The 17889-nt window shown below is 38.2% G+C and overlaps 2 protein-coding genes and 2 long non-coding RNA genes across 4 annotated transcripts; 1 reads left to right on the top strand and 3 right to left on the bottom strand.

Moving 5' to 3' along the window:
• Window positions 1–94: 94 nt before the first annotated feature.
• Window positions 95–3781, bottom strand: LOC103449074 (uncharacterized). The gene is made up of 5 exons (XM_008388349.4): window positions 3292–3781; window positions 2348–2525; window positions 1450–1855; window positions 1183–1263; window positions 95–935 (listed from the first exon to the last, which is right to left on the bottom strand). Exons 1-5 carry the CDS (start codon window positions 3376–3378, stop codon window positions 437–439), a joined length of 1251 nt encoding a protein of 416 aa, XP_008386571.1. The 5' UTR covers window positions 3379–3781; the 3' UTR covers window positions 95–436.
• A 406-nt stretch (window positions 3782–4187) lies between these two features.
• LOC108174617 (uncharacterized) lies at window positions 4188–6048 on the bottom strand. Its single transcript, XM_017335776.3, has 2 exons — window positions 5878–6048; window positions 4188–5249 (listed from the first exon to the last, which is right to left on the bottom strand). Exon 2 carries the CDS (start codon window positions 4958–4960, stop codon window positions 4454–4456), a length of 507 nt encoding a protein of 168 aa, XP_017191265.1. The 5' UTR covers window positions 4961–5249; window positions 5878–6048; the 3' UTR covers window positions 4188–4453.
• Window positions 6049–9771: 3723 nt separating this feature from the next.
• LOC114819813 (uncharacterized) lies at window positions 9772–12756 on the top strand. The gene is made up of 2 exons (XR_011573408.1): window positions 9772–9996; window positions 10315–12756. It is a non-coding gene; the product is annotated as an uncharacterized lncRNA (long non-coding RNA).
• LOC139189605 (uncharacterized) lies at window positions 12509–13401 on the bottom strand. The gene is made up of 3 exons (XR_011573407.1): window positions 13275–13401; window positions 12889–13014; window positions 12509–12648 (listed from the first exon to the last, which is right to left on the bottom strand). It is a non-coding gene; the product is annotated as an uncharacterized lncRNA (long non-coding RNA).
• Between the last annotated feature and the right edge of the window lie 4488 nt (window positions 13402–17889).

The raw sequence follows: 17889 nt of genomic DNA, 5'->3' as shown, positions 1-17889 counted from the left end.
TGTTTTCCGGTTTGCTCCTTAACCGAAATAAGATGTCTGCCACTGTTAGCGTCGAAGACGTTAAATTGAGGACCGGCCATGACAAGAATACAAGTAACCAGTGAAAACAGCTTATCTAGTCATAGAGGCGATGGCGATACAGGGGATGGGAGAGAGTTTGTGCACGAAAACTGCGATTGCTACTAAACTACTACTACCGGCTGACCGGTCATTAGCCAGAGCTCAGGGGAGCTCCAGGTTCCCGTCAACCGTGGAGTGGCTTCGGAATCAGAATTCAATTCGTCTTTAGAAGACCGATCATCCTTCACCTCATGCTCACAAAGCTTCGACTGATGATCACTCAGCTCGGCCTGCATATGTACATTTATACTCGCCATCCGGTCAAATGTTCTTCAAATCATCCTACCGTTTTCTTCTTCCTTTTCTCGTTTCATGCTCAAGCAAGCCTCAACACCGCCACCGCCATCAATGTTCCGGCTCTCAAGTAAATCTCGTTCACGCTTCTATCTACCCTTTTCATTATTTCCTCTTCTTGTAAACCTGGCTTCTTTGAATTCTTCCTGATTTGAACAACTGTGTCCCTCAGTTTATTCACCCCCCAAGAGAGCCAGACTAATGCAAATGCAACTCCGGTGTTCAAGAGTTTGGACGCACAAAGGGGTACCCTCCCAGAAGCTACTTTACAGAGGACAGAGAAAAGGACAGCCAAGCCAGTTCCAGCGATACCAGCAGAAAACTGGGTTAGGAGTTCCGGAAGCTCTGGGCCGGACTTTTTAAGTGAGAGAACTGCCAGTTTCCCATGCTGTTTTCTGTTCATCATTATGGATAGAAGGCTCTCACAGGCGTGGAAGTAGTTCCGCTCGTAGAGATCTCTATCTTTGCCTGCTTTTTTACCACTCCTCCGCTTGGGCGCCTTTGTCTTAACTTTTTCGGGACTGTTAAGTAAAACAGACATAAATTCAGTAAGAATGATGCCCTGATCCAGTATTTGGTGGCAGAATACGCGCACGAGTGTGGAAACCAATAATATCAATTACAAAAGAACAATTTCATTCAGTATTGAAACTGATATCACATAAAGCAGGTAGATACGAAGATATTGATAGATATAAGTTGATGTCAATAAAAAGAGAAAAAACCAATACAGTATCAAAGCAAGAGCCAGAACATGAAAAACAATACCTCTTCAAAGGAGCAAGCGTAGTCGCCTGCATATTGACCAAAGTTCCATCAATGATAACTCCTGCTTCCCGGCTCCCCACACTGGTCCATAGAATTATTGTCAGGTTGTGTTTAATAGGAGAAAAGAAAGAAGCGGAACAGAAAAGATCGAGAAATTTAAATTATACGTAATTGATCCTGTATTTTCTGGAGTAATATACGTAATTGATCCCGTAAAACAAGTAGTGCCATATTTGAGTGGAAACAGGTACAAGCATTCATGCGTACCTCTTAAAGTGCGGAACCAACACAGACTGCTTTTTCCAAACAACTGTGTTTCTCAAGGAGTAAAATTCAGCTACAACTGAAAGGAGATGCTTCATCTCAGCCTCAGTACCTGTGAATAAGACTCGACCATCTGGCTGAACTGTAATTTTCGAACTCCAGTGAAGATCGCCCACAAAGTCCAAGAGAGGCTTCTGGGTATTGAACTCACTTCTCGGGTAGATAAGAGATGGCATTAATGGTTGTTGGCCCATTTCATGTAACCCCATCAAGTCATATAGTAAGGTTATATCTACTGCGCCTCTCTCCACTTCACCCTCTCCTGATCTGAGGAACTGCAACATCTTTTCACGTTTTATGAAGTGTTCGGCAATTCCAATGCTGAACAGCACTGAGTCTGGACAAACATCTGTAATCAGCACGAAAAAGTGGTAATTCAACATATTGCAAAGGAAGAATATTTCAGTATTACAAATTCAACAAGGATATAGCAGTATTTCGATCACTCCCCTCAGCCTTCAAGCATTTACACACAAACATATATTAACGGCGACACCTTTGCAACAAACAAAATTATGCTCACGCCACTCCTAGTCCAATCTACCCCCCCCAGCATGGTGAGTATACCATATGTCCTTATCGCCTACTACAGTTATTCTACTATTTTTAGGATGCACAAGTCCGTCATTAAAAGAAAGTTACACCAGACGTGAATAAGAATAAATCATATAGCACAAATCAAACTTTCTTATTTTACATACTATAAACAGAACAGAACAAGATAGACAAAGTTTAAGTTCACTGAAACAAACAGAAATGGAATGAAAATATTAGTTGGTTATAACTAAACTCAGAGACTCGAGTATATCTGCATACAACAAAAAGCTAATGAGGTGCATACCTTGCAAATTAAGTGGAGGTCTTTCAATTTCTGAGACAGTCTTTACAAACCAATTGGCCTCCGGCACTCCACTTGTGAGTTTCCATGGCTCCTCACATTGCTGCGGCACCAATTTCAAAGACCCTAACTTTGTGATTTCCTCCTTTGCTCCAAAACTTGGCATAAAGGGTTGAAAATCCTGTGTTAAAAAAAGATTAGTTTCTTTAACAAAAAACTAATTACTGGCAGGGAGCATGGGACCGGGACAGATAAATACCAAACAACTACAGAAAATTCTTTATAAACTTACTAGCAACAGCTTTAAAAGAGAAAGGAAAATACCAACAGACATGCAATTTCTTCCAAAACCGAAACAAGAAAATTGAAACCCAATTAGAGCTAAACATACAAGATAAACTCAAGCCACATTTGGTACCTAAGATTGGATTGGATTGGATAACTCACTACATCCAAGGGCTGTTGAAGTAAGAATGAAACTTATCCCTTCCGACAAAAGTTCCTTCATGACTCATCCATTTTTCACCTTCAAGATACAACTTGGAAGTTGGCCTCCATTTCCTCCATAAACAACCTTCAATCCAATCCAATCCGATCACAGGCACCATATGTAGCCTCGAGGAACCGAATTTTATTAATACACAAACAAACCCAAATCACAAACCAAACATGAATCCCAAAAGAACCCAACCAATCACATGATATCAATCAAGAAAAACAAACCCAATGAATCTCCTCATAAAACAAATGCAAAAATGGAAACCTTTAGCTTCAAATAAACCAACCCAAATCACAAATCAAACATGAATCCCATTAAAGCTCAAACAATCACACAACACCAATCAAGAAAAAGCAACCCAAATGAACATTATTCCAAAATAAACACAAAGATGAAAACTTTCTATAGAAAAAAATCATAAGCTGAGCTCAAAGGCTTTTGCTTTTACCTTGATAACGCTCATGAGTTGCTCCTGGTGCAGAACGCGGCCGTGAGGATAGCCATGGGAGGCCATCAGGCAAAGCTTTTCCGCCATATCCGAGAGAAACCCAGTTGCGAAAAACCAAATTTCTCAACTAATTAGGGGTCGTGGACTCCTCACACCACCACAAACTGATCCATCTCCCGACCCACCCTCAAAACCCCAAGATTTTCACAATCTGATGGTCTTATTTTTGTTCCGTTTGTGTGGCAGCCACATAATTAAGATCGAAAAACCAAAAAAAACAAAAGGGGGATTTAAGCCGTCCAGTTGTTTGATTGATGGAGAGGTTTCTGATCACTTGACAATTCCGGCTGGATTTCTCACATCGGACAAAAATGTTGTCTGTTTCTTCCACCTTGGATTCTGAAAATATCGGGTTGTGATTCCTTGTGACTCTTACGTGTTATGGTATGTTACGTTCTGGTTGCGGAGAGATTTTTAACGTGACCGGAACAACACGGCGCGGTTACATCATTTGTTTATTTATTTTTTAAATATTATTTTATTTATATAATGACATATGATGTAGATACCTTGAAAAATCTCTTCTGATTGTGATATCTCGGCCGTTCATTTTGCACACCATTGAGTTTGTGGGCTGTTTGTTGATTTGGCTTTTTGGATAGGAAATTGTTATTAACACTTCAAAAATCACATTCTACACTCCTCACAAATGTACTTTTCTTCCTAATTATAAAAAGTTTGGAGTGTCAAAGGAGATTTTTTGAGTGCTAATAATAATTCCTTTTGGATATTTTGATTAGAAATTACTGCTGATAAGTGATGAGGAATGTTGTGGCGTGTGATGAGTACGCACTAAAATAGAATTTGACAAAATAAAACATTAGGAAATCCTACGATGGTAGTTAGAGGAAAGTTAAAATAATTCTGTGAATCTCTCCCAACATAAAAAAAAAATGACGGCCATGATTTCGTGACCAACTGGTAACTTCTTTTGAATAAAAAAAGTATGCTAAGACTAGTAACAAGATGTATTCAAACTAACACTTCAAACCATTTGGCTTAGTTGCTGCCTTGAAGTTGTTAGACCCCTTAGGTTTGTAGGAGGGATTTTTGGAAATTTCATTGGTATAATTCTTAGCATGGGTGTGGAGTGTGGACTAAATTAGCAACATTGCTTTTCTCTTATCTTATGTTCGCGAACACAAATAGCTATAAGCTCATTGAGATTCCATTTTTCCTTTTGAGCATTGTATGTGCTTTTCAGTTGAGAGTACTCCGAAGGCAAAGAGTTGAGAGCCAGATGAACCAAAAATGGATCACTAATTGCAACATCCAAAGCATTCAACTTAGTAGCAATATCAATCAGCCCCAATATGTGCTCCCTCGCACTTCCATCGACAAACTTGGTTGTCATCAATGAGTTCATAAGGTTTCCGGTTTCAGCTTTATCGGATTCCTTGAACTTAGCTTCAATTGATGCCAAAAATTCCTTAGCACTCTCCATATCAGCAGTACCACCTCTCACAGTGTCAGACATTGCCCTTTTCATAATGAGAATTGCCATCCTATTTGCCTTATGCCACTTCTCATACTTGTTTGTAATCTTAGTCGAGTCATCCTCTTCAGGAACATCTGGTTCTTCCTCTCTCAAAGCAACATCTAAGTCCATGAGACCTAGAACAATCTCTAAGTCTTGTTTCCATTTTTTTTAGTTGGTCCCAGTTAAAGCTTGGATTGAATTGAATTGAAATCCCAGTACGGACAAGTACCAGTGCCGTGGTTACCTTCTGTACAACAAATTGCACAGCCAGCATCAAATCCTTCTTTGTCTTCTTCTTCTTCTTCTTCTTCTTTGTGGTCGAGTTCCAGTTGAGTCAGTCGAGTCATTGAGTCTCCAACACCCTTTTGTAAATCGTCCTCCTCTTTGTTTGTTTATCCTTAGACATATTCCTCTTTGTCTGTTAATTTGTTTAAAGGTCAAAAGTCGGAATACTTGAATGCCTAAAATATAAAATATAAATAATAAATAAGACACCCGGCCCCGGCGAAATTATCCTGCTACAAAAATATAAACTACAGAACAGAAAGCAGAAAACAGCATGCATTCCCATTTTCCAAGTATTGTGATCAGAATAAAAAGCTTACTTGCTATGGAAATCAGCACTCGCAAACCATGAGGTTAATGATAAGAGAGCATCGATGTGCCCATAAACTAGCATAATGATGGTATGTCTTATATATGTCTAATTTCTAGTTGCTGTTAGACGGTCTCTGATCACAATCAAACTGCATCTGATAGTGATGTATACATGCTTGAATATTAATTGCGCCATGGATGCGCTGTAAAATTTGAATGTTTTTTACGGGCCATAGAAGCGTTGTATGGCACTTACACAGCGCTGTTCAGACGACAAATTCCTGATAGAATGCGTAAGCAAGCAAACATATAACTAAAGGCCCCTTTACTTTTCGTTCTCTAATTCAAAGCATTGCATAGTTGCTGTTAGCCAATTGCAAATTCCAGATCATCTTCCCCATCACAGATAAACCCTAAGACAAAATTTAAAAAAAAAAAAAAAAACATACATTTTGTATTCTGGATATCGTGGTCGTTGTTCTCACGGTCGTGGAACGCTTTGAACTTCGCCAGTTCCGCCGCATGCCACCCCTTGACGGATCCGGATCCGGATCCTGATCCGATATGGTCTCGGGATTCCATCATGGCTTTGTTTGAGGAAGAGCGAGACACACAGAATGGGTTAGGCGTTTCTTTCTCTTTTATCCTCCCTTCTCCACACGTGTAAGTAGAGATTGTGTTGTGCGGCCTCGCGTTTGGTATTTTTATTTACCACACGAGAGAGAAAAGCTTCAACTCAAAGTCAAGCTTTCGGTTTGGCGGGAGTGCTTCGGCCTTGTTAGGGCTCGAAAATTTCACGCACGGCCCTAAGAGGATTGAAGGCCCTCATGCAATTTATTTAATAAAAAAAAATCTATGTTGTTTAATTAATATGCCCAAATGATGTCTTAATTGTCATAAATAATCGTTAATAATAAGTTTGGACTTCATTCTCTGGTGGTTATCACGAAACAAACTAGGAGTATCGCCTAGGAGATCATATTTTTGTATCATATTGGTGTATCATCTTACGTGACAAGTGATGCATATAACAAATATCTAACGATATAAATTCATTAACTGACATGACATGTATACGTCACTTGACATTTCAGATAGTATACTAATGTGTTAAAATTTGTGGTGTCCCTAGCATTTTCCCACAAACTATGATTATATTTTCTTTTTTCTTCTCTTGACATGATGCTTTATTTGACAAACTCATAGTAGAAAACTTTTACAATGATATCATCCACATAAATAATTAGTGTCGTTAACTTACCCATTCGACGTTTTAGGAAGAGTGTATGATCGGAATTGCTATGCCTGAACCCATACTTTCTCATGGCCGTCTGAAACCTCCCAAACCATGCTCGAGATGATTGTTTCAGTCCATACAACTCCTTGTTCAATTTGTGCGTCGCTCCTTGTTGCGAGACCGATGTATGCCCCGACGGAATATCCATGTACACCTCTTCCTTGAGATTGCCATGAAAGAAAGCATTTTTCACATCAAATTGTTGTAATGGCCAATCTAAATTGGCTGCCAAGGAAAACAACACTCTTAGCGCATTAATCTTTGCTACATGAGCAAATGTTTTGTATAGTCAACACCATATGTCTAAGTATGTCACTTGGCCACCAATCGTGCCTGGTACCTCTCAATATCATCCTTACACTCAAGTTTCTGCTCTCTAGGTTGGACAGTTTAATTAGCAATAGCATAGTTTAACGTTGAGTGCCACCTGCGGTTTAGTAATTGTTGACCCTAGAAACTACCAAGCCTACGTGGCGCGCAGGTCGAGTAATCTATAAGCTAACTACGTCCTTCGGTGAATGCGGGCGTGCCAACTCGTCGGCTGAGTTCGGCCGAGGAGTAAATTTGTTGATGTTGCGTTGGGTGCGCGGCTGACTCCTGCGTCTTGCGATTGCGACCGAGGAAGGAACGCATCTCGGCCTCTTGGGTTCTCGAACCTGAAGACAAGGTTACTATTCTTACGAAGTTCACGAGTCGTCGTCGTCGGATTCAGTCACAGTGATGTTATTCGTCAGAGTAAACTCACGCCGAATCGACACCAAAGTGTAAGGGCACAAATACTCAAAGCAAATATAAGTTTTAATGGTGAACGTGGTTCGGCCGTCCGAATGCCGAACTCTAAATCCCACTTGGGAATATCCAATCATAAAATAACTCCGCGAGCACAGCGCCGAGCTCGATATACCGTAACACCTCACTTCGCCGAGAAGGCTAATGAGATGACCTCAATCAATAAGGACCCGGAAATCCTCTTCGACCGAGACTTGGATAGGTAACCAACCGTTCTCGCCGCAGTGCTGTTGATGCCAACGGAAGATACTGCGAGATCGACTGATTCTACGGTGACAGAGCTATCTATGCCGACTTAAGATATCACCGGTTGCTTCCACAGTGCTGTTGATGCCAACGGAATATGTGTCAGCGAAAAAGAAAGAAAAAATCTCAAGTTGTTGAGAGTTTGCGCAGGGCAGTTTTGTATTGATTTGCAGGGGGTTTGAATGATGTACAGCCTCCCCTATTTATAGCACTGGATCTCTTTGAATCCGAGTTAAAACCCTACTAGGACTAGGTCTTCTTCTCCTGATCAACACCAACTCGACCAGTCCTATTTTCACTAGGATTGTGAACCTAGTCCTTAACCGAGCCGAATTCGCTTCCGGGTTACTAGTCCTGCCGAGACTCCTCATTGCACTAGGACTCGAATTCTTGCGTTATGACCTAGCCGACCTAGGTTTGGAGGCCCACGTACTGAACGATCCATGGCATTCTTGTCGCAAGGCCTTCCGGGCCGAGAATGATTCTATACTCGGCCCAAACTATTATTTTGGGCCCAAACAGTAATCTACCTACTATTGCTCTACATGCACTACTGCCTTGTAGTGAATACGAGGAACTTGGGTGTTGGGATTCATAGTTATTTTTGAGTGAAATGGGTGGTGAAATTTGGAACGAAAACGGCAAATGGAGAACGAAGGGTTTGTGAGAGTGAGATTTCTATTGGTCGTGGTTTCTAGAAGCAATGGGAAACTGACGAGTTGCTAAATTTTGGTTTAATTCTTTCTTAATTCCATTCATCCTCAAATGTATAAACATATAGGAAATACAAATACATGTCGTGTACTCTTCATACATTGAACGTAAATGTAGAAGAGTTAATGAACCTGTGTATAAGACTCAACGAACCCAATCATTCAATGAACCTAATTAACACACCCAAAGTCACTTTAACAACTTTTTGCAAAAGATGGCTCAGGCAAGATTTCACAGAAAGTTCCTTTTAACAACTTTATAAGAGAATATTCACAGAAAGTCACTTTTGTAACTTCACAGAAAATCACTTTTGTAAGAGAATATTCAACTCATGCCAACAAGAGTTTTTGCATCTCTTTTCTATCCACGATGACCGACACGTACACAACTGGGGTAGATTCGTAACTTCACTGTACTGAATACAAAAAATAACGGGACTTGAAGAAAAAATGAGGAGCATTTCGGTCAAACCACCGTTAATGAATAGTGTTTTTCTGATGGCTATTAAAAGAGAATAATTTCTCAAAGATTACAACAGACACAATTGGGAAGAAAAGAAGTGGATCATGCAATCACTCCGCCATCAATAGCTTGACATTTGCGTCCGTTGATGTGAGCAAAATCCATGACATTCTTTAGAGAAATTAAGCAATATTATAATATGATAAAGATGCACGGGATGCTTTTAAAAGACTAGACCACTAAACCAGGTTTTGGACATTTACACAAACGTGCCGGGCGCACATGTAGAATGGGGTTGTGAATCTCGTGACTCATAGAACTGCACAAGGTAGACGGCCGCGGTGGGCAGCGGCTGAACAGGAGACGCTTTGGCCAAATGAAAGGATGATGAAGTGGACGGACTTGTACAACAATTTGGAGTAGAAAAAGTACCCTGATTGTGTATTCCAGATTGCTTCAAGCCAACTTGACTGTAGGCTTTGTGTTGCTATAGTTGTACGAGTATTTATAGGGAGCATTTTTGCTCATCACCATAAACTATGATGTATGCTCACCATACACCTAATTAATTAATACGTGTCATTTCACTTAATTTTAGTTAACTTTTATAATAAATGTTAGTTTTTCAATTTTGAAAAAAATTAAACAAAATTAAGTGAAATGACACATGTCAAATGATTATGTATATGGTAAGCATACACATAGTTTATGATGGTGAGAAAAAATGCTCCCTTATTTATAGGCATTCTAATCTTTAATGCTTTATAAAATTTCCCAAGTTTACAAACCGTCACTCCCATTTCACCTCTTGGTTTTCTCAAACACACACACTCTCTCTCTCTCCTCCTGTTTCCTTAGTCTCTCTTTCTCTCCTTCCTCTCTTCCTCCAAATCACTCTCTCTCCAGTCTTCTCCTGTGAGATTACTCCGGATTTCCCATCTGGGTCCTGGAATAGGAAGCTTATTGCAGCTCGCCATTTTGCATCATCTGCTATAACCAGAGGCGTTTTCAATTCATCTCTGGACTACGCTTCTCCATTTGACGGAGATGGTCATGGCACGTGAGTTTTCTAACTTGTCCCGGGAGAAATTGCTCTATTGTGTCTTTTGCATCTGTGTTAATTCTTTCAAATTCATTTTCATAGCATTAATGCATTCACATAAAGACGCAGGAAAAATACCGTTGATAACTGGAAACCCAACAAATCGTTGGTGTTAGGATAAATAAATTATGCAATTTATTTTGACATGAAAGCAAAAAAAAAATAATAAACCAGTAACCCTACAAATTTTATGGAAAGGTGATATATTTATGTTTATTTTCATGTGTTTAACATCCATTTCAAAAGACAGTTGATGGATCTCGTTTTAATTTACAGGCACACCGCTTCCATTGCTGCAGGAAACCATGGAATTTTAGTGGTTTTTGCTGGGCATCAATTCTATAGAGAAGTCCGACGACATTCAAAAGAAGATACAACGATGTCATCGAGGTGCTTCATCGCGGGCATGGAGGATGCGGTAACTGCATTTGCTTATTTATTGTTGATTGCAACATCTTACATACCAACAGGTTATCTTTGCATAAATGTTTTACTATTGAATAATGTGGGTTTGCATATCCCACAAGTATATTATCAAGTGTGAATACACTGTCCGACGCAAAAAGTATGCATGCTACCTTAGCCAGCCAAGTTCTTACAATAGATTGTGCAGGATTGGGTAGTCCTGCTGCTTTACTGGTATTTGAATTGATGAGTCCATATGATCGTGCCAGAGACATAGATGAAGTACCATAGTCACTTTTTTTTTTTTTTGCATTGATGAAAGCTGCATTACCTGAACCATTCACGGGAGGAAACTTTAACAGTAAGTTTTACGTCAATGAAGATTTTAATTATTCAACTCTAAAGAACTCAAGGTTATAGCATAGTAGTACTATATATCACAGTAATTCATTTTCCTAACCAAAAGTAATGTTGTATGGCTGACAATTATCATTTTCGTCAATTTTTGTGGGAAGTTGCGAAAGTGACATCCAAAGGCATTCAAACGATGTTTAGGACCATTGTCCAACTTTGTATGAAGTGATTTGACACGTTGGAAGAGAGTCAGATGAAACTTTTTGTGATGTACAAGCTTGACGAAATTAGCAACTGAGACTTGAGGAAATCAATACAGTGATCACTTGTCTTTTCCGTGCTGTTGATGATGTGCTTTATTTTAAACTATTGCTAATTTGTAAAACTATTTGCAGAGCACAAGCACGTGGTCTACTACAAACCCTTGGACATCCATTAGTCCGGTTGAAGGGAAATTTCTTCGGAGAATCATCTTCACAACAGTTGATATTACTGATGAGATCTATGGGCAGACAACAGAACAAGATGATCCAAGTAACTCACCAATCACCATGGACTCGACGATTAGGTATTAGGCGATTGGTGGTAGACTCAAGAGTTCATCGGATTTACATGGCAAGGTGTTCCCAACCTCTGTTAAGTTTTATTAGGGTTCCAACTATCAAATCTTCCAAAAAGGCTTGGGAACACCTTGTCATGTAAATATGATGTACTCCTGTTAGTCTACCACCAATCGCATAATACCTAATCGTCGGGTCCATGACGAATGGTGAGTTACTTGGATCATCTTCTACTGTTGTCCGCCCATAGATCTCATCAGTAATGTCAACTGTTGTGAATGATGATTCTCTGGAGAAATTTCCCTTCAACTGAACAAATGGATGTCCAAGCGTCTGTACTAGACCAGGTGCTTGGCAAATAGTTTTACAAATTAGCAGCATTTCAAAATAAAACACATCATCAACAGCACAGAAACCAGTCTTAGTTGCTAATTTGGTCAAACTTGTACATCACAAAAAGGGTCATCTGACTCTCTTCCAACATGTCAAACAACAGCGTACAAAGTTGGACAGTGGTCTTGAACATCGTTTGAATGCCTTCGGATGTCACTTTAGCAACTTCCCACAAAAATTGACGAAAATGATAATTGTCAACTATAGAACATTACTTTTGGTTATGAAAATGAATTACTGCGATATATAGTACTACTATGATATAACCTTGAGTTCTTTATAAATGAATAATTAAAATCTTCATTGACTTAAAACTTACCGTTTAAGTTTCCTCCCGTGAATGGGTCAACCAATGCAACTTTCAGCAATGCAAAAAAAAGTGACTCTGTTACTTCATCTATGTCTCAGGCACGATCATATGGACGCATCGATTCGAATACTAGTAAAGCAATAGGTCTACCCGATCCTGCACCATCTATTGTAAGAACTTGGCTAAGGTAGCATACATACTTTTTGCGTCGGGCATTGTATTCACAATCGATAAGATATACTTGTGGGATCTGCAAACCCACATTATTTAATAGTAAAACATTTATGCAAATATAACCTCTTGGTATGTAAGATGTTGCAGTCAACAATAAATAAGCAAATGCAGTTACCCCATCCTCCATGCCTGCGATGAAGCACCCCAATGACATCGTTGTATCGTCTTTGAATGTCATCAGACTTCTCTATAGCAACAACTCTACTCTTTGCGATATCTGTAACAATCAGAGGAGTAGAGAAGGCTTCGTGATGTCCAAACATTGCCAGAGTTCCATGGATAATTGTCAATCGCCGCACCTTGCTAAACATATCTTTGTAGTTATCTCCCGCATCTTCGTTCTTTGGTCTGATACTGCAAATATAACAAATAAACTAAATAAAAGTGAAACAAAGAAACTTTGGGTTGTTTTTATTCAACACTTATCCTAAAATTTGAATAGGGTCCCATATCTATATCTTACTTTCGTGTCTGATAGAGTATATTCATAATTGCATATGGAATAGGGCATGACTCGTGAAAGTTAACCAAATATACCAAGAATTTGAAGACTTTAAATACAACCATAAACTTTTTTGTGAAGAAAGTAATTACCTATGTTGCCATCATCATCGGTCGACCTAGAGTCATACCTTACTAGTATAGCAGCTTCCAAAATCACCACAACCAAGGTTGTTCCATGTTCTTTACTAGTGTTAAACAAGTAAACAACTTGGTTTCCTGCTTTAGGGGACTCTATGTCAGCCATCATAGATCTTAATAAAGTAAAATAGTACAAGATAGTTAAGTAAACCAAAACTTTCTGTTTTCTAGTTAAACTTTCTGAAAATTTGCCAATGTGTAAAACCAAAACTTTCTGTCATGATGATTGCAAATTTGCAAATGTGTAAAACCATCTTGGCAATGACAAATTGTATGAATATCCAAGAAAACAGCATATGATTATATGATGAAGTTTGTTCATATGATGAGTTACGTACTGCATTTGCGTCAGGAGTGTCGATGCCCGGAATGGCTTTGATAACTCTTTGAAACAGAACGCATCAAATATAAAACAGAAACACATACACATACACATACAGGAGGCACCGAAAAACAAGAGCAATTAACTTGTTGACCTGCCAAAGAGCTGCGAGATTGTAGTGGATTCCAAGCTAGTCACAAAAACGAACGCCACGGAAGAACCCCCACAGTTGAAAATGAAGTCCTACGATGCATAATCAAACCAGCACATACTTAAGAGTCTCAACAATAAGCTAGTCACCAAAGTCATAAGATCATATTACTACTATAAAGGAAGTTACAGGGGAAATTGGGACGAAGTTGCGGCGGAAAGAGTTTGCAGCGAGGAAAGCGGAGATGAAGTTGATGAAAGACGGATGCTGTTCGTCCCTCCAACTGTTGCTCATCATACGACGTGTACGGTTCGGAATCTTTCTATTCTAAATTTTGATCGTCGATTTAACCGAAACGATACGAGAACAGTATACAGAAATTGTATCTAACACATAAGCTCTGCTAGAAAAATGATGGAAATTCAACGTTCAAATTACGAACTCAGTTCATAGATTTAACCGAAACAATCCGAAATCCAGAAATTGTATCTAACACGTAATAGCTCTACTAGAAAATCAAAATTAACATTCAAATTACGAACTCAGTTTGTTGATAAACCGAAACGATCCAAAATCTAGAAATTGTATCCAACACATAATTGCTCTACTTAGAACCTGATCAAAATTGACATTCAAATTACCAACTCAGTTCGTAGATTTAACAACTGTATCTAACACATAATCGCTCTACTAGAAAAATGAACGAAATTAACATTCAAATTACGAACTCAGGAGGAAAAATCGGTGAAAAGTCGAAGAAAGTTACCTGAGTTCATGAAGTCTTTTGAAATTTGAGCGGTATCCATTCCAGAGCTAGAAGAGAGAGCTGAACAGAGAATTGCGAGAGCTTGGACCATCTCTAACACTGGTCTAAAACCTAAAATTTTTAGCCCAGAAAAATTTGTATCCCGAAACAATTTTTCTGCTCTAATTTTTCAAGCCTACAATTTTAGTCTCAGATTATTAAAAAATGAATTTAGGTTTTTTTTTAAATTGACTTTTAAAAAAAATTATGTAGAATCCTAAATTAATTTTATGAACATTTTAACCTAAAAATATTTAAATACCGATAAACATTGAAAAATCACTAAACCGACACATAAAACTCATGAAACACTATAGAAGAATATGAAACACATGATAGAGATGTATAGACACAACATGCATGAGCAAACACATGGTTTTGGAAGATGGTAGAAGAAAAATTGGAAGAATTGTATGAGAAAAGTGAGTTTTGTGTGAATGTTTCAACAAATATATAGGTATATTTATAGAGTTTAGGGTGAATTTTAAGTTAAATAATTTTTTATAATTATTTTAACCGTTGAATTTAAATTTGGACCGTTAGATTCGATCATATTCGATCTCAGTCGTTGGATTTAATAAATTTATAAATATCAAACAAAAATATTAACTAAATTAAATGTGGACCGTTGGATAATCAACAACTCATTTGAATGTGAGCCGTTGATCAACCAAAAAAGCAAGTGGGCTTAATTTTATTGGCAAACAAGTGAGAGACACACCCAAGTGGGGGCTCCATCACTAATCTTGGCCTAAATCTGGGTTTTAAGTCCAAATTAGAACTTAGGTTGGAGTGGATTGAGGGGGGAATAGAAGGGGAATTATAGGTTTTAAGCCATGAGTTGGAGTTGGCCTAAGAGCAACTCTACCTCTAAAAAAGAGCTGACCAAAGTACATTTAATCCAACTAAAAGAATAGTAATTAACTCCAATGAACAATAATTGGCCAAATGCATTTCCACCTCTAAAAAATGAGATAGGCAAAAGTATAGTCAATTCGTATTAAAATATTATTAATTTTTTCATAAAATAAAAAAAATTATTTTTAATTTCGAATATAATTTTTAACGAATCTTATCACATCACGTGTCATTTTCTGAAAGTACAATTTTTGTGAAAGATGGTTAGGTATTTATATAAAATAAAATAAAATCTTTTAATTTTTTTCAGTATTTTTAAACAATTTTTATTAAGTTAATTAATCTGAGCTGTTGGATTTCAAAAATGATTAAATCCAACAGCCTAAAAGTGGACACATGGCCCACGGTAAGATTTTGACATTTTTTTAATGCTGGAACGAGCGCCCATAGGCGTGTGTATCCCACGCACCAGAGGCAAAAAAAAAAGAAGAAATTCACATGGCGGCCTCTTGCTCAGTCCATTATGTGCTGGGCTCAAAGCTGGCCTCCACTTTGGGCCAACCTATTGGATGGAGTGGAGTGGGTTTTAGGGGAGACTGGCTTGAAAAATAGACTTTGGACTAGCACATTTGTTAAGGGTGGAAGTGCTCTAAGAAATTGTCTGATCATCTCTCTATTTAAAGGAAGCGGGAAAATTAAGACGGTTTTGTAATCGAAGTTGCCTTTCAAATATTAAACGCGAACTTTCTCTCAATTTACAGAAGTGCAACAAGATAATGGGCCAGGCCCATTTCACTTTTGGCCCAAATTTCATAACAAAGTGTGTTTGGTACACAGGGTGGGACGGAACTCATTGACCAAAATAGCCTAAACTCAAAACTAACTTGATTTTTTTTTTTGTCAAAAATTAGCATCTTTTTTTTTAAATTTTTTTTATAAAAGACAATATGATTGTCATTAAAATTCATAACTAGACTACTTGGTACAAGGTATGGAGATATCTTCCTCAATTAGATCACAAATCAAATAGGGTGTTTCATCAAACCAAGTACAATCAACTCTGCAATGAAGTCCAAAACGAGCAAGCCTATGGGCCATAGAGTTTGCTTGGCAAAGAACGTGGGACGCATTAGCTCCAGCAATCATCTTCAGGAAATACTTAGCATCTTCTAGGATAGGTCCGATAGTAGACATATTCGTAGAAGACTCAAGTAAAGCTGAAGAGATATGAAGCAAATCACCCTCCAATAACACATTTTGTAAAGCCCTTTCGACTGCCAACCGAAGTCCTTCTCTAGCTGCCAACGCTTCAATATAAATCGGTGAAAAACATCATCAAAGCCAGTTCTAAAAAAATATAAAAAGTGATTTTTTTGAGTTTTTAAACTCAAAATCTACTACTTTTCTCTCTCATCTCCTCATGTTGCTGATTTTTCTCTCTATCCTATTTTACTCTTAGTATTTCCTCCCCTCCAAATTTCTCTCATACTTCTCTCTCCTCGTTCTTGTCTCTCCCTTTCTCTCTCCTCCATTCCCCCCCCCCCCATTAACCCCTTTCTATCTCTCTCTTTTCGTTTTCTCCTCCTCCCTCATTTCCCAGAATATCTCGTATTTCTCTCTCCTCTCTCTGTTCATTCTCTTTCATCTCTCTTGCTCTATCTTCCTCTCCACAGACCTTCTCTTTAAATATCTATGTATGTGCCACTTGAAATGTGTAGTAATTTGTAAGATATTTTTTCTTTTTCTTTTAATTTTTAAAACTTGAAATCAATTTTGAATCTCATTCCAAATAAGTTTTTGAATCTTAAAGAAAATTGTTTTTAAAATATTTTTTAAGAAATGTTTTGAGAAATTGTGAATTTTTTTGAATATGATACCAAACAAGTCCTTAATAGCTGATGCAACATTCGAATCAAAATCTATAATAAGACCTCCATTTCTTAAGAAATCACGTGCTACTTCCCTCAACTCTTTATCAGTGTCCTCAGGAGAATAGAACAGAAGAACAAGGCCTGCTTAAAATCAAGGTTCTAAAAAACGTTAGACGCTAGTTGAGCGGCGGGCTGGCGCCTAGCGCCTGGGCGGCTAGGTTGGTTCTAGGCGGGCGCCTAGGCGGATTTAGGTAAAATTCTTATATATTTTATGAATTAATTAAATTTACTATATCAAATGTAAATAATTATTGACTAATGTTAATTCTTATAGAAGAACATACATATGTGAATGTTTTATGTACATATATAATATGCTTGCCTAGAAAAAAAAAACAAAATATTATCTAAATAATTTATAATTTATATAACACTTATATATAAAATATATATCCAAACTATTAAAAATATAAAAAGCCCATGGGTGGTTTTCATTATTAAAAGTAAGTTAAGACCATCAACCGTCCACCTCACCTAGTCTTTCACATCACCCTTTGGGTGCTTTTCACAATGAAAACCATCAACGTCCATGGTTTTCATCATCTCGCACATCTTTTTCTTCTTCAAGCTGGGTTGTTTTCCATTTTATCTTCCTCATCAGTCACATATACTTCTTATATTTTTCTCTTTAAGTTCCCTTCTTTGTCGAGTCTAGCATCCAGAGAGTTGATATGCGGATGCGAGTCTGCCTAAGACGAGAGGGCATGGAACAGAAGACCAGAGTTGCAGAGGCACTGGCGATGGAAGAAGACTAGTATCAATCCGCCTAGACATGCCGCCTACTGCCACTTAGAGCGCCTAGTAGGCCGCCTAGCTCCTCATCGATTTTGTAAACGATTTACTTTAAATCGTATCGGACAACCACCGCTCAGCGCCTAGGCGACCG

Source organism: Malus domestica, chromosome 11 (assembly GCF_042453785.1).
Source record: "Malus domestica chromosome 11, GDT2T_hap1".
Classification (NCBI taxonomy): domain Eukaryota; kingdom Viridiplantae; phylum Streptophyta; class Magnoliopsida; order Rosales; family Rosaceae; genus Malus; species Malus domestica.
Note: the sequence above shows the minus strand (reverse complement) of the source record. Positions and strands in the feature narration are given on the sequence as shown.